Genomic DNA, 16,817 nt, shown 5'->3' with positions numbered 1-16,817 from the left:
TACTAGGAAACATCTTACCATTAAGCTATTCCCTGGGACATTTTTAAATTTTATTTAAAATTTAAAGAAGGGATCTTACCCAGTAAGTAAAAGTATGATAGACTCCTGAAGGGTAGGTTAAGCAGGACACTGAAACCAAGTTTTACCGTGAGAGCATGTATTAGACCCAAAGAATGAGAAAGCTTCAATTTCCTTCATCTTGGGTAGCTGTAATAGATCAGCTCCAAGGCCTGGGGTCCTGGGAGTAAAAGAGTAGCCTGGAATGTGTAATTCTGCCTTAGATGCCTGAGTAGCTGGGATTACAGGTGTGCACCACAACATCCAGCATCTTGCTAACTTTTCTTGTTGCTGAAACAAAATACCCAACACCCAGAGCTAAAGGAGGGTATTATTTAGCTCACACTTTGTAGAGGTTTCAGTTATCAGCTAGCTCTAGAGCAAGGTGGGATGTGGCAGGGGGACAACGCTTCATGGCAATGGAAGATACCAAAAACAACATGAGAGATGAAGGAGAAAGAGATGTTTCCCTTATATTGTAGACAAGCTACCTGCCCTTGTTTGAGTATAAGGCTCACACTCTTAATGCCATTATTGAATCATCAATCAGTGACAAATTCTGGAAGCCCACCCCAACGACTGCACAAAGACTTGAGGGGACAGCTAGACATAGACCATAACATTACCAGTTATTGTAAGCTGGTGGCTAATTATCCAGTGCTTATTATGCAAAATAGGGGCATAAAGTCTTTTAAAGTTCACTGAACTTTAATCAATTAGAAAATTTTAGCATTAGCTTTCATCATTACAACCTAAGTAGATTTACCAGAAGAATACTACCATGTTATCTTTTTTTTTTTTTTTTAAGAAAAAGGCTAATTTTACTCAAATATGATGTGGACACATCATCTTATGCATTTAGAATGACAAATACTTGTTAACCAAAAAACTAATCATTGTACCTTATGCTGAGGAAAAGTTGTGACTTCCTTCTAGGCTCTATATCTAGAACTATTTTCTAATCACCTACCTGCTATGGTCCCCATCCCAGCTGATTTATGTTCAGGATCCTTAGGGCCCTTGAGAAAAAGAACAAACAAGTTAGAGGCAAGATGCCACCTTGAGTTAAGTGTAAATATATGGATATTAGTAAATGTACCTATATTATTTTACCTAAAAGTTATGGCTTTATAAGTTCTAAATTTTTATTGAATTTTGAATGTAAATTATGTAGTGTTTATAAAATATGTAAGTAACAAAAAATTATAATACAAGGAACACCAGTATACCTAATGCTCAATTTAAGAAAAAGAACATTACTAGTGTCTATGCTAAATGCTACTCTTCTCCACAGAACCTATGTTTGATGCCTTGCTGGCTATTTTCTTGATTTTCTTATATTATTCAGTGCATAATTTTAATCATCTGTTGCTTAGTTTTGCAAGGCTGATGGGGGAAAGGGAAATGGACTTTGATTTTTAACACAGGCCCCCATGCAGGCTGTGCAGCTGATCCCCTACGATCACCCAAGAAGAAGGAAACTGAAGCTGTCTCATCTTTGGGTATAGTGCATGCCCTTATGGTACAGTGTGGTTTCTGGGTCCTACTTACCCCATCCTACTTGTACTTGGACTTTGATCTCTTGTTATGCCTTCCTGACTTAAAAGTTCACTAACACAGTTGAAGTTATTTTGTCTGCATCATTATCTGTCCTGTTCAGTAAACCATGTGCTACCCGTCTGGAAATGGAAGGCTGTATTCCAGTTGTTAGTTTCAGTATTTGCCTTGTGATCCTGTGCTTTCTTTTCAAATGAGCAGAGCTGGGAGAAACTCATTTTGAATGTTTTTGTACTTTTTCTTTATGTTAGTATATAGTAACTGGACAAAATATATGTAAACAGCTGATTGTTTAAACTTGCCTTGTTGGAGTGTATTCTTCTCATTGAAATGTACGCAGACATGGTGTAATACAAATGCATTTAAGAATTAAATTATAGTTTTGTTTATGGTTTGCATGTATGTGAATATTTATATGTGTATTTATTTTCTATTAGGCTGCTGCACTGCAAGATAGTAAAGATCCCAGCCAGAATTTCCTTAGACTGTTTAATGGATATGTTTACAGTGGTGTGGAAACTTTGGGGAAAGAGCTGTTTATGTTCTTTGGCCCGAGAGCTTTACGGTAAGATAAACCTGCACAATACATCTTCTCACTCTATATTTAAAGATGTAGAGAAGGCTTTTCTTGCAGTTTGCCAGTTGTCACATTCAATCACGAAGAAAGTACTGTATATTTATGAGAGCTCTATATAAGAGGTCGAGGTTCCACCATGGAAGGCAATAACCAGAAAAAGAATAAATTGTGATGTCATCATTACTTGGAGGGTAGTGTATTTCACTTACAAAAATTGATAGGCTACCAGGGTTTCTGAAGATGTATTAGAGCAACCTATCTCTGTTTTATTATTCCCCAAACTCCTTCCACTGTAATTTTTCCTCCTGTTGTCATCAAATGTTCACTGCATTTGGTGACATCAGTTATTTTATATTTATGGCAGGCCCTTGTTTGGTTTAAATGCATCACTAGATTTTTATGTTTTTTCGCCTTCCTTTTTTCCCTAACGCCTTGAACAGAATTTGGGAGTTTGCTTTCAGAATTGAAAAACTTTCAAATGGTCAAAGACAACAATATACAATGTATTAATTACTGTAACTGTCCTGCTAACCTGTTTTGAAACATTTTCATTGCAGTTTTATCTTTTTTTCTCATTAAAATGACCAGAAAATTAAAAAAAGAAATTTTTAAAATGTATAAAAAGTTATCTGTTTGGTTTTTTTTTTTTTCATAATACTTGTAGAGGGCTGAGGAGATAGCTCAGTAGAATAAGCACTTGCCTGGCAAGCTCAGTGTCCTGAGTTCAATCCCCAGTACTGAAAAAAAAAAAATAATAATAATGCTTGTAGAAATTGATAGCTAATATGTTGGCAAAGAAAGACAAGAAATCTATTACTGTGGTTGACTTCATGACAAAAACTGTCAGAATTTATGTAATTGCAATGCATGATCACCTGTTTAATTTTTGAAGGAAAATGAAGAGTTGGCATGCCTATTGAGTCTCAGAATGTCTTTTCTGAGCTTAACCGAAACCACTGCAAACTATAAAGATGAGCTCTGCTTCCTTTACTCTTTTTTGTGCTTCTTTAAGCTATTAGTTATCATCTTTTTAAAAGAAAAGATCTGGTATTGGACCTTGTACTTCTGACTGAAGGTGAATAATGTTCACAAAGAGATGATGTGACTCTGATAGTTATTTCTTGAATTTCATCTACCACCTGTTTAGAGTACTTCAGGTTTATGTAATTGCTTTTCCTTTGAGGTGTTCTCGCTTCATTGTCAATAGCTGCTGTCCTTGGACAACATTGTCACTTCATGTTTTTCTTATGCTGGGATTGATAACATCAGCATATGCCTACTGGTTCATGCAGTAATGATATATTGCAGGTTACATTATGCTATAATAGATGGACGTGCTTGAAAACTCTTAACTCTGGACAGAGTAGTACACAACAGGATACATGCACAATAGTTGAAAACATTGATATGTTATTGATTTTCAGGTGTTAGGTGCAGATTATTTCTGTAGGGTGAGGGAGATTTTCCTCAGCATTCTCTGCCAGCCTGATAAGGGGAGAATCATTTCTCAGTACCGGACTGTAAGTAGGTGTTCCATGAAGTTCTAAACAAGGGCAATCAGTTCTTCAAACTATGTGAACTACTATCATCCCTGGAGAGTACCTATCTCATTGTATGGGTAGGAAAACTGCACTGGCTTGCTTCTTTTCAATTTCCTGCAGCAGTAGCAACTATTGTATGTAACAATTCAAGGTCAGTGGCAGATCAGCTGTTGGAATCTGAACTCATCAACCTAAAATCAACTGTATCCCCTTTCACAGTGTAACGTAAGTTAAAAAATTGCACTCCCAACCTATGCTTAAGGGGATGGATGACTCTGTCAAAGAATTGTGATCTTTGTGTGAGGCTACATGTCTGTGAGTCTGAGATAGAAGTGTTGTCCTCATTGCTGGCTTCTGTTTTCTGTCTGCAACACTGGTCTGCATTTAGACAGCATCTAGTAGGAAACTAGATGCTTACGGATTTCTTCCAATTTTCCCTTCATAACCAGTTTTTCATGATCAAAATTGCCAATGTGTTTCAGTTATAATATATGTGCCTTGCACAAGGCAGCCCAAGAATCTTCTGGAATTCATTTGTTTCTGGAAATACAAGTGCAGTCCTTTCTAAGAGACACAGTATGTAAAAACCCACACTGCAGAAAAACGCAGATTGGAGTGAGTATTTATGTTAGGATTTGCTGTATCTAAGTTCCCATAATAGTGTCATAGAATTCTAAAAATTATTTGATATACATTTTGTTTTGTGAGCACAGTTGTGACTTTGCATGTGATTAATACCTAAACTTAGCAGTATCTCTTCAGCTAAAACAAGGTAAAAGTTGTTTTTAATCTTTGTTATAAATGTAACACATACTGGAGTAAACTCAGAAATAACTCTTGTTAACTTTGGGTACATATATTGCCCATACAGTGTATACATAGACAATACTAGCATCCATTCAGTGGATATGTACCCAAACATATGTACCCTAACCTGTCATTGTCATTCAAAATTTACATGTTAGACTAATAGTTTAGAGCTATATTTTTATTTTTTGTGTAACAACTTTTCAGTAAGATGATATCCCAATTGTTGATTATTCTTTGAAGTATTTCCTGTGCAGTTTGTTTTTTGTTCTTGAACTTTCTGGCTACATCTGTGTTTTCAAGATTTCTACATACTTTCTCTTCCAATAAATTTACTGTTTCTGTTTTAATATTTAGATTTTTGATCCATTTTGACTCAGCTTAGTGCATGGTGATAGATATGAATCTAATTTTAGCCTTTGACATGTGGAAAGCCAGTTTCTCTGGCACTATTTATTAAAGAGGTTATCTTTCCTCCAGTGAATATGTTTGGCTCTTTGTCAAATATATCTAAATATATTTGTAGTTTTCTCTGCATCTTCTACTCTGTTCCATTGATCCTCAGGTCTGTTCTTTTGCCAGTTCCATGCTGATTTTATCACAGTAGCTTTGTAGTATAATTTCAAGTCAAGAATTGTGATGCCCCCTGCCTTTCCTTTGTTGCCCAGAATTGCTTTTGCTATTCTAGGTCTCTTCTGCTTCCAGATGAATTTTAGGTACGTTTTTTTTTTCTAGATCTGTGAGTTAAAGGAGTATTTCTGCACAAAACACGTTGCTGTTTCTAGTTTGTGATGTTTATGACTGATTATAATTAGCATATGTACTTTGAGACTAGAAATGGTAGCTGAAATATTGAGTTTTGCCATTTTAGGAAAGCTTTGTATAATCAGTTTTCAAGTGTAATGCACCTTAATATGATAAAACCATTTTTAGTTGGCTAAAATATTATTATTAGCTCTACTAAAGCTGCGTATAAAAGGTTTTTAAAGCTTTTGTTATATTTGCTGCAATGTATCGTATAATATGCTGGGAGGAATTGAAATATGATAGATTCTAAGGTTAGGTTGTACCATAGTAAATTTTTATTAAAATTATCTGATTCTCATTCTGCATCCTCAACATTTGGTAGGTATGTCAATCTTTAATTTTATGGTTTATGCTCTGAAAGAATATTCTTTATGAAAAAGTTTAAAAGTAAGTTCATTATACATTTTATGGTACTAAATGTCCTCTGTTTATCTAACTTGCTCACTTGACCTTTAGGGTCAGTAAACATACACAAATATTGTTGTTCCATATGCTGCTCCAGATACTAGTAATGAACAATTGCAAAATTGTGGTTTTCTGGCTATAGTGCCCACATACATTTTGTATTTTTTATTATTTGTAAACTGGTGCATTTTATATTTTATGATCTGCAGTTTTTCTGCCTTTTATTGGAAATATCTTTGTGTGATTGAGTCGTATGTATTCTTTACATATTCCAGATATCAGCATTTACCACCCACAGGTTTTGCAAGCAATTGCTTCCAATATATGGCTTCTTCTTCATTTTTTAATCATGTCTTTTGAAAATCAAAAACTTGTAATGTTGATAGAATATAATTTACAATTCTTTCTTTTGTCATTCATAATTTTTTGAAATAGCTTTTGCTATTGTAGTTTATTTTGTCTTTCTAAATTTCAGACTTGTTGGTTTCTATAAAATGTGCTATGGGGATTTCTAAAGGTTTGATTGACTTTACATTGAATTTGTAAGATTAATTAGGTAATATTTTATATATAAATGAGTATTATTTTCATCTTCTTTAAAATTTTTATCTGTGTTAATTCATTGTGCTTTCATTTCTTAATATCTTACAGTTTTCAGTTTTAGATATTCTATATTTCTAATCAAGTTAAGTTTGGTACTCTTGTGATGGGTACTCTTTTTAAATTTGAATTTGCAATTGTTCTTTACTAGTATCTGGAGCAGCATATGGAACAACAATATTTGTGTATGTTGACCATATATCTTGCACTCTACTAAACTGAGTTTTTGTACTAGTTTTTGTTTGTTTTGGGGGGAATACATGTTTAGTATTAATATGTAGATAATGGTGCCATTTGTTAATTAAGGTGGTTTCCCTTCCTTGCTAAAGAAACTACTTTCTCTGATGTTAGCTTTATGTTTTCATGAGCATCTTTTATTAGATTGCAATTCTTTTTTATTCCTGCTTTCCTGAGAATTTGTATTATAAGTGCATAGTATATTTTTCAAATGTTTCTGTCTCTAATGTCATGGTGTTGTTTTTCTTAATTTATTCATATGGGCAGTTATAATGACTGATTTTTGAATTATGAATGAGCTTTGCATTTCCAGGATACATCCCATTTTGTCATGATGTATTGTCCTTTTTATATATTAGGAGATTGATTTTTAAAGATTTTTGCATTTGTCTTTTTAAGAGATATTGGCCCATAAGTTTGTTTTCTTTTTAGCATCTTAATGTCATTTTTATATATGGATAATGCTCACCTTCAAATGAGTTGGAATTCTTCCTATCTGATTTTCTGGAAAAAAAAATTCTATGTATTTGATATTCTCATCTAATGTATTTAGAAGCTTAAAAAGAAAAGAAACTAAGAATAGAACACATGTTTTTGAAAAAGTTATGATCAAGAATTTTACAGAATTAATGGAGCTATGAAACAAGACCAAATGGCCTAATATGTAGCCAGAATCCCAGAACAAATAAAGAGTGGAAAGTGCAAGGTCCTAAGTTCTATCCCTGGTTCCAACAAAAGAAAGAAAAGAAGTATTATGTACGAAGGAACAGAGTGAAAACATACATTGGATGTCTCATCAGAAACTGCACAGGGCGGAACACAGTAGAACAAACTTTTGAATTGCCAAAAGGATGCTAAACCTCCTAAAAAAAAATTTTTTTTTTTTTTTTTTGGAAATGTGTTTGATATAGGGTCTCACTAGGAAGCTCAGACTCATACTGATCCTCCTGTTTTCGGTCTCTAGCGCTGGGATTACAGGCATGCTCCACCATGCCTGGTCTTGGTGGCCAGCTCAGTGTGCCTGGAGATAGGGCTGGCAGCTTGTGGTACTGGGGATCAAACCCTGGTCCTTGCACTTGCCTAAGTGGATACTTAATCAGCTGAACTATCTCGCCAGCCCAACCTCCTGAAAATTCTAAACTCACAAAAAATATCTGTCAGAACTGAAGGTACAAAAAAAACCTTTCAAACCAACAAACCAAATGAAAGAATCCAGCAGTAGAAAACTACAACCTACAAAAGTTAAAGAATTTAAATCTGTCCAGCATAAATATTACATATTAGGTGAAAATTTGAATCTGAAGAAGGGAAAAGAACCCTGGAAATGGGAAACATGAGTGTACATATATTTCTTCTTATATTTCCTGTCTAAAATAAAAAATTTTGGGGGGGGTTGGATAATTTTTATTTATATTTATATTCTGTTAGGTTTTTCTCTGCTGTATGTAGTCTGCTGAAATAGTCATGGAAATAATTCTTTATCTCTGATATATTTTTCTGCTGAAATTTCTCATCTGTTTTTACACCTTTATACTACTTTATATTAATTATTAATATATTAATTACTTGTAATATAGAATTGACTATAATTAACAATTTAATTTTTTAATTACTTTAACATTACTTTTAGTCACCTATCTCACTCACTGTTCCAACTTTGGAGAGACATCTTTGGATTTATTTATTGTTTTCGATCTTCATGTTAGACTCTTAAAATCTATTTTTGTGTCTTATTTGCTTTTTTTTTGAGCCTGAAGATATATGCAGAAAAGGAAGAACTACATCACTGACATCACTTCTGGACAAGCCCATGCTAAGTAATATTTAAGCTCAGAAATAATAATACCTGTGTATCTGTCAGATCCTTGGTGGGGGGAGCTGAGTGAGTCTAGTAGTTCCGTGAGTTATGGTTGCATCTGCTATTGTGCTGTTGACTTCAGAACTCGGGCTGCTGCTTCTGTTCGTGTTTAGTGCATGTCCTCAGGTGATTGTCCATGGCTTCTTCATGTTCCGACTTCACTCTCAGCTGACCATGGTACAGGTGTCACAGAGGGCATCTGCACTCTTGCCCCTCCTGGTGGTGGACCATGTTACTACTTCCTCAGCCTGAGGCTCCAGACAGAGGCCTCATGACCTTTATTTAGTCTTGGGTTGGCTCTGTTCATGTGGAGCTCAGGGTTTCCGCCACTTCCTTCTCCATGACAGCCAAACTCTGACCTGCCTTTCTGATGTTCTTGGTTGGGTCCTAGACTCCCTGACTCCCTCCCAGAGGAAGCAGATTTCTCTTCTGAATCACTGTAGAATTGTGTACCTCGTCCCTAGGGATGGATTGCTTTTGCTGCCCTTGTTCTTGCTCTCAACAGTAGCATGCTTTTGCCTATGCCTACGCTGGGTGGCACAAGGGGTCCTACTGTTGCCCTGCGGCAACCTGTGGAAGTTTGTTGTTGCTCAGTGCACAAGTTATGGTGAGGGCAGAGAGGTTTCTTGATCTACCTTCAGAGATAGACAGCTTTTTGTTTCTACATTTCCTTGGATGCAGCAGCTTAACACTTCCTATGATTCTTTTTTGCTCTTGCTTCTTAGTAGAGAAGCATTCAAGAGGCAGACAGGGTTTCATAAAGACGGGCACCAGGCCACGAAAGGCATCCTCTCAGCTCTCTTGCCTTCATTCATCTCTCCGCCCAGCTCACTAAGGATGTCTGTGGCTGCAGGGATCTAACTGTAGCAGTAGTCCCCATGTAGCATTTGAAAGCTTGGTGAGATTTAACTCTTACCTATTTTTTCATGGTAGCCCTCTCTTCATTTTGGTCCCATGCAGATGTAAAAATATGTTCTTTAACTTTTCTCAGATGGTCTCATCAATCTTTGGAATTTGACTCACCTGATTATCTTACAAGCTGGTTTCCCTGATAGACTTAAGACATTGCATGATTTTCTAAATAATGTAGCTTTTCCTCTCCTTTTTAGAGTGGGAGCTGTGTCTACTTTCAGCCTTCTGTATCCTGTATTTAGCTCCCTTTTTCCTTCTTAGCACAGTTAAAATCAAATCTTTTTACAGCCTTTTAAAATTCTCAGCATCCACCGAGTCCCTGCAGGCCAATGTGCAGAGGCTGAAAGAGTACTGCTACAAACTCATCCTTGGGCCAGCCAAATAGCTCAGCGGATTAAAGTGCCTGCAAGCAAGTGCAGGGGCCAGGGGTTTGATCCCTGGGCCTGCTGTGCTGGCCCTGCCCCTGGGGCACACTGAAATGGCAATTGAGACTGGGTGTGGCAGTGTGCACCTGTAATCTCAACTCTTGGGAGGCTATAAACAGGAGAATCACTATGAGTCCGATCTAGTAGTGAGACCCTGAACAGTCCGTAGACCCTTCCCTGAAATAAAATAAAAGGAAGCCATTGGCCCCCCAAAAAAGGAGACAGCTCTGTTGAAGAACTCAAATTGGCCACCCAGCTAAAAGGACCTGTGATGCCCATCAGGAACATCTACAAGAAGGAGAAGGCCAGGGTCCTCAGGAAGAAAAGAACTTCAGGGCATTTGCCAGTCTGCGCATAGCCCATGCCAGTGCCTGGCTCTTTGGCATCTGCGTGAAGAGAGCCAAGGAAGCCGCAGAGCAGGATGTTGAGAAGAAAAAATAGAACACTCATGGGATCTTGTAATAAATGCTCACAAAAGCTACAAAATAAAAAAATATATATATTGGCATAGGTTTTTAAATTGTTGTATTCAACTTCTATATATACACTATTATTTTTAGGGCACTTCTGACCACTTCATAAGTCTCCTAAGTCTTAGCACTTTTTTGCAATGTGTGTTTGTCACTAACATAAACATGTAACAGTGCACTTGTGCGTGCTATTTATGCTGGCTTGGGAATGTTCACATTATTCTAATAATGGTAGCCTAGAACAGAGAGATGTTTAAAATGGGATCAAGGCTTATTAATTTGTTTTAGAAGCTGTTTATAACTAGAGGAATTTTCTTATTCAGTTTTAGCTTGGGGCATAATCCTATGTTTGAACATTGGCTACAAGTGACAAAAGCGAGTTCAGTTGCTTCAGTACTTTGATATTTCTTTCTGGACTCTGCTCCTCTCTGAAATCTGCTCTAGGTTTCCATGCAGGATTTCCTCAGGTTCTCTGGTGCCCCATATTCATATGGGAATATTGCCACACACAGCTTCTATGTGAAATTTTCCAGAACTAACAAGAAACTATTCTATATCCCAAATCCATACCTCCATTAAGAGAACTAATGAGTCCAGCTTGGATATTAATTTACTTTTAGGATAAGGATCTGTTTCTAAATCATTGGTATAAAACACATAGTATCAGAGGAAAAGATAGTGACCTGTCCAGGCTTGGCCTAATGCCCACGTTGGGCCAGGTACCACTCACTAGTTGGCAGGCAGAATTAATATTATGCAGAGTACATTGTCTCAGGTAACAATTTTTATTAGTGGTTCAAGGAGTTTGAGGAGGATTAAGAGATAGAAATAAGGATCTGTGGTATTGGCAAGATAGCTCAGCAGACCAAGCGCCTGCTTAGGCAAACTCAGGGACTGGCTTTCGATCCTTGATTCTCTTGGGCATGCTGAGCCTGCCACTGAGTCTGCACGTGGAGGTATACGCCTGTAATCCCAGTACTGGGGAGGCTGAAAACAGTATTACTACGCGTCCGAGCTTTGTAGTAAGACCCTGTACAAAATACATTAAAAAAATGTAATAAAATTTTCCTCAAGTAGATTTGATTGTGATATATTGAAAAGTAAATGAAACTCTTAAAATCCCTTTCCTGAAGATAATATGACCCTATGTGCTGGTCTATAAAAATCCCGTATGTTATAATAATATAATAGCTCACTTTCCCTCATTTCCCTTAACATTTTTCATGATACTGATATGTTCTTAGTTTAAGATAAAAGATACTCAAACATAATATGTGTTGGTTTATTGAAGCTAACTTATAATATTACCTATGAATAAAACAAATATAAGATACAATTGTTATTTTATGTGTATTTTGTTGTTGAGCATTATAAGACAAAGGTATACTTACTCTATGTACAGGTCCTTTTTGAGGGCACTCCTGCATCTGAATCGGGTGTCAACCTTTGATATTTTTGATGTGAGTTTGGTTTCATTATGGAGAGTGATTTATGAGCCGTGCACCTGAAAAGATTTTAGATCCAATGGCTTCTGGGCATGACGGCTGTACACCATTCACTAGGCCTGGGCCTCCGTAAGCTAAATTATAGAGTACTTACAGGCACACATTTTTCCTGTCAAGAACTATGGGGCATGTAAAATGTATTTATGATTGATAGTAGGGCACACAGAGTTTAAAACCTACATTTTTAAAGTTAGACTGGTTAACCTTGTGTACTACTATAACATGGTGCTTTGGAATAGAAGCCACAGCAGTAACACTTGCTGCCACAAGAACCATATTTATTAACTCAACAGAGCTGTAAGAGACAGATTTGAAAGGCAGAACACTATTTCATCTTGAGAATCAGTTTTGATTTTCATCATCCGAGGTCTCTCCAGATCCCCCCACCCTTTTCTTTTTTTTTTCTTTCTTTTTTTTTTTTTTTACTGGACATGCTAAGCAATCCTATATAATCTGAAAGCTTATGAATTTTCCATCACTGCCTTCTGACTTTAAAACTAACTGTAAATATTTCTAAATCTCTTCTTCTCAATGCATAAAAAGGTAAAAAAAAAAAAAAATGAAAAGAATTGAAGACAATAGCATATTGACTTGCTATCTCTCTTTATCCCTTTAAGACCCCCCTTTTTCTTTTTCTTTTTTTAATGTTTTTTGTGCAGGGTCTCATTATGGAGCTCAGACTCAAAGTGATCCTCCTGTTTTCAGCCTTCTCAGTGCCGGGATTACAGGCATGTGCCACCATGCCCGGACTCGGTGGCTGGCTCAGTGGGCCTACGGGCAGGGCTGGTGCAGCATGTGGTGCCAGGGGTCAAACCCAGTCCTTGCACTTGCCTAAACAAGTGCTATCCACTGGACTGTCTCACTGACCTCCTCAGAACCTTTTCTGATACATAAGATTTTGCAGGAAATTGTTTCGTTGCTTAGCCCAAAACAGTCAATAATGCCTTAAACTGTATATCTTGTTTTGTAGTAAGTAAACATTTCTAAGTCATTATGGCTAGAAATAAGGAATTTGAAAGCTAATAGCTTTGAAAAACTTATAAGGATGAACTATAGGCAACTTAGGCTCACCTTAAGCCTCCAAATCAGAAAATACTGAGAGATCCTACACTATTCTGTGAATAAAAGATATCTCATCTTAAGAGAACAGTAGTATTTTTCTTGTGTTTATTTGTGACTGTCATTATTTCTCTAGAAGTTATTTGGGGGTTGAAAGCTAGTTGTCATATTTGTAGCTTTATAAAGATTCAAAACTATAATTGAAAACTATATGATAATGCCACCTACAATTTTTCCCCTTAAAAATACCTATATTGACTAATATTTGTTTGTTTGTAATCCAACAAATGAAGCCAAAGAAATATGTCCATATGTAATATACTTTTACTCAAAATAGGCTTAATTTTGTTTCAGGATTCATTTTGGAATGAATGGCTCCATAAGAATTAATCCACTTCCATACAAAAACAAAAATGAAATTTCTCCTGTTTTTGAACTGCAGCTCACCAGTGATTTGATTTGTTTCTTTGACTCATCAGTAGAACTCAGGTAAAAAAAAAAAAAAAAGAAGAAGAAGAAGAAGAAAACCAAAAAAGTACACAGGGCTTGGACCTGCAATTTGGTTTGGGACCTCACCTGTGTTGCTAAGGGTTTATAATTGATGAAACTTCATTATAAAGGACCTTAAATAATAAAATTCGTTATGGTGTTCATTTTCCATAGAACCCTTATGCCATGATTAACATAAAGTGTTTATATTAAAGCTCATTTTAAATGACACTGAAATTGTTAACCAGACTTTATGATTAATGTGTTTTATATTCCTTTCTGCAGAAACTCAACGGAAATCCAACAGAGAATAAGAAGGATGGAAGAATTAGATGTGTGTTCACCTAAATTTAGTTTCCTAAGAGCAGAAAGTGAAGTTAAAAAGCAGCGCGGCCGGATGCTCTGTGATGTGCTTTTGGATCAGAAAGTGTTGCCTGGTGTTGGGAACATCATCAAAACTGAAGCATTGTTTGACAGTGGTCTCCATCCAGCTGTCAAAGTAAATCTTACGTATTTTTAAATTATTCCTCTATATTTAAGTAGTATTAAAGACTAATGCAGATCCTTAAATTTGAGTTTCAGAAGCACATCCTGCTGAGGCTGCAGGTCTCTTTCAAGCCTTTGCTTGTGTGGCTTCTCAGGTGGCCTGTAGTGAACACCTTCCCCCCATCTCATTCCCAGGCTTCCTTAATGTGCTTCGACTTCTGTATTTTCTATACCGTGTATAACTCAGACACAACATAGTTAGTCGTTACATTTGTTTTAAAAAATGTGTCTCCTGCTAGAATACAGTCTCCAAAAAAACACAAATCTGTCCTGCTCAGTGACTCATACAAACATCTAGAGAACAGGGTCGGACTTTTGATAGACTTTAAACAGACATTTGCAGAATGTGTGAATGAACGAAGCTCATTACTTTTTTTTTTTTTTTTCTGTCTGGCAAATTCAATACATACTCAACACATACTTGTGTATTCCTAATCTTCATCTATTCCTGCTCATGACGGTGGCAGAAAATCCTCTCTCAACAGAATGGTAAGATTGGAATTCAGGTAGCAAGAACTAAGGAAGAAGCAATCAGCAAGCAGATGGGAGCAAAAATTAGTGTCGCTGTTGAAATGACTTAGACTGGTATGAAGATGGAAATACTGAGCTGCTAGAGGGGACACCAGGACAAAGAGTGGATTTGTGGGTTTTGAGTTTTGTGTTTCAGCTGAAGAGGGGTGAATTTATTTATATATAGGCAAGGGAAAAAACCCAAAAACTGGAGAGAGAAAGATGTTAAAGTCCTGGAAAAGAGTGGTGATTCACACAAGTTCAAGTTCAGAGAGTTTGGACACTGAATGCAGGCAGAATACCTGTATGTTAGTTTCCAATGGAGAGTCCACATCAGGGTTTTTATCCAGATTTGTTACTATCAGCCGAATTATCTGTAACTCAATTAACTATGCCTATTAATTATATTTTTAGCTCAGCTATATAATTATTGTTAACTAAATTACTCTTAATGTACATCCAGAGTTACCTTTGTTTTGTGTACTTTTGGAATGATATTAATAAAAACAAAATCAGTAAGAATTAAGTTTTAACAGAAACCAGCTGTTAATTTTCAAATAGATTCTCTCTTTGGGAATAATTTAGTTTAATGTGGCTATAATTAAACAATATTTTAGCATAAAATTAAAAAAAATTAGTACTAAGTTCCTAAATTGCCCAGACTGGGCTTGAACTTGCAATCTTGCCTGAGCGTCTGAGAGGGCTGGGATTAGGGACATGTATTCCCATACCCAGCTATGAATAAACATCTTAAAATCATTTACACCTCTATGGAAAATGTTTGTTAAAAACAACAGAGGGTAGAGTTAGTGTTATCTGTAATTAACTGAAGATTTCCTTTTTATCTGTACAACAAACCAGCCATTTATCTGTAATGTCAGCAGAATTAAGAATTCTGACATTCCTAAAGTTTAGTCATTAGACACCCAGCCCAGGCCCAGTGTGTGTGTGGGAGAGCTACACTTCAGTCATTAGTCTCCTAAAACTATGGGTGAGATTATTGAAAAAGAAATAGTTTACCATTTGTAGATAAGTCCTAACATGTATACAAGATATTTTAAGTAATGTTTTTAAAATGCATAAACTTTAAAAGTTAAATAGTTGAACAGTTATACTTGTAGAATAATTATGTTGATTAGATTTTAATTTTTATAGCCCCTGATCATTTATTTATGTATGTGTATAAGTGTGTGCATGTGTATACATTCAAACATAGCAAACAAGCGCAAGGCATCAGACAGAATTTCTTTTGGAATTACTGTCAAAAGCACATGGACCAAATGATAGTTAGCTCTGAGATTCACACCACACTTTGTCATGAAAGAATTCCTCACAAAGTCTGTTTCTGAGTCCTTCAAAGTTTTAATAGGTATTTTGTGTTAACATGTGAATATATATTCATGTCTTTTTAAAGCTTCATGGTGATGTTGATGGTCATCTACTCCTTTGGCTACTTTTCCCTACTTTTTTTCTATTTTATTTCCATTTTTTTTCAAGTGGCTAGCAGATAATGCTGAAGCACTGATGATGTCTAGTGCAAAATATTCAATAAATATTTTAATTGAGAATTAAAATGTATAAGTAGGAATTATATTTTTAACATTACTATAAAAATAAAGCTAATTAATTGCACTATATATGTAAGAAACAGAGTTCTTGGAAATATGCATGTACCTTAAATCTGTGTGTAGTTGTCTTTAACAGAACTCATAAGTGGCATTTGTCTACAGTAATAAATTGTGAAATTTTGCTGTTATTTTTTCTATCATTAGGTTTTTCAATTAACAGATGAACAGACCCATCACCTTGTGAAGATGGTACGTGATTTCAGCATTCTCTTTTACAGGGTAAGATCCAAAATTGTCAAGTACTTAAATGTCAATGGTTTCCCTTTGATTGACCACAAATGTGCAAGTTGTATATAGCCATCTAGTGGTAAGAGCATAGAGATACAATAAAGAAGCATGACATATTATGGGCATAATTAACATCTTAAAGTTCTAGATGATAGGTCAATCCAAATTTGTCCGGCTATGGTTATGTTATATTATCTTTAGACTAAAATGCGGAACAGTTGTGCTTTAGATTTTTACTCTAAAAATATAAAAAAACATAAAGAGAAAAAATATTAGAATAAGTACTTTAAAATTTGCTACTTATCAGTGATATAGATTATTTAGAAACTATTTAAATTTAGTTTTTTCATCTGTACAACTGGATAACATTTATAATAAAAACTATTCTGAGAATGAAATAAGTATTTCTAACAGGTAGATTCTAAAAGTTGTGTATATCATATGTAGAATTCAATAAACATTTTGTATTTTAAATAAAGTATGTGTGATAAGTCTGTCACAGTCTCTTTTCTGTATTCAGAATTATTTTACTGTGTTCAAAAGGAAGGGACACTACTCAGATATGTTAAGCATAGAAATAGAATATTAATCAGTACACA

General features: G+C 35.6%; 1 protein-coding gene across 1 annotated transcript in view; it reads left to right on the top strand.

The window, feature by feature from the left end:
• Neil3 (nei like DNA glycosylase 3) overlaps positions 1-16,817 on the top strand; it is a 45,596-nt gene that overhangs the window by 10,143 nt on the left and 18,636 nt on the right. The window contains exons 2-5 of the mRNA XM_004642616.2: positions 2,052-2,179; positions 13,172-13,306; positions 13,592-13,805; positions 16,135-16,209. Of these exons, the coding sequence (XP_004642673.1) occupies positions 2,052-2,179; positions 13,172-13,306; positions 13,592-13,805; positions 16,135-16,209 (552 nt within the window). The remainder of the gene's footprint in view (positions 1-2,051; positions 2,180-13,171; positions 13,307-13,591; positions 13,806-16,134; positions 16,210-16,817) is intronic.

The sequence above is a fragment of the Octodon degus genome, unplaced genomic scaffold, assembly GCF_000260255.1.
Source record: "Octodon degus isolate 3935 unplaced genomic scaffold, OctDeg1.0 scaffold00157, whole genome shotgun sequence".
NCBI classification, from domain to species: Eukaryota; Metazoa; Chordata; class Mammalia; order Rodentia; family Octodontidae; genus Octodon; species Octodon degus.
Note: the sequence above shows the minus strand (reverse complement) of the source record. Positions and strands in the feature narration are given on the sequence as shown.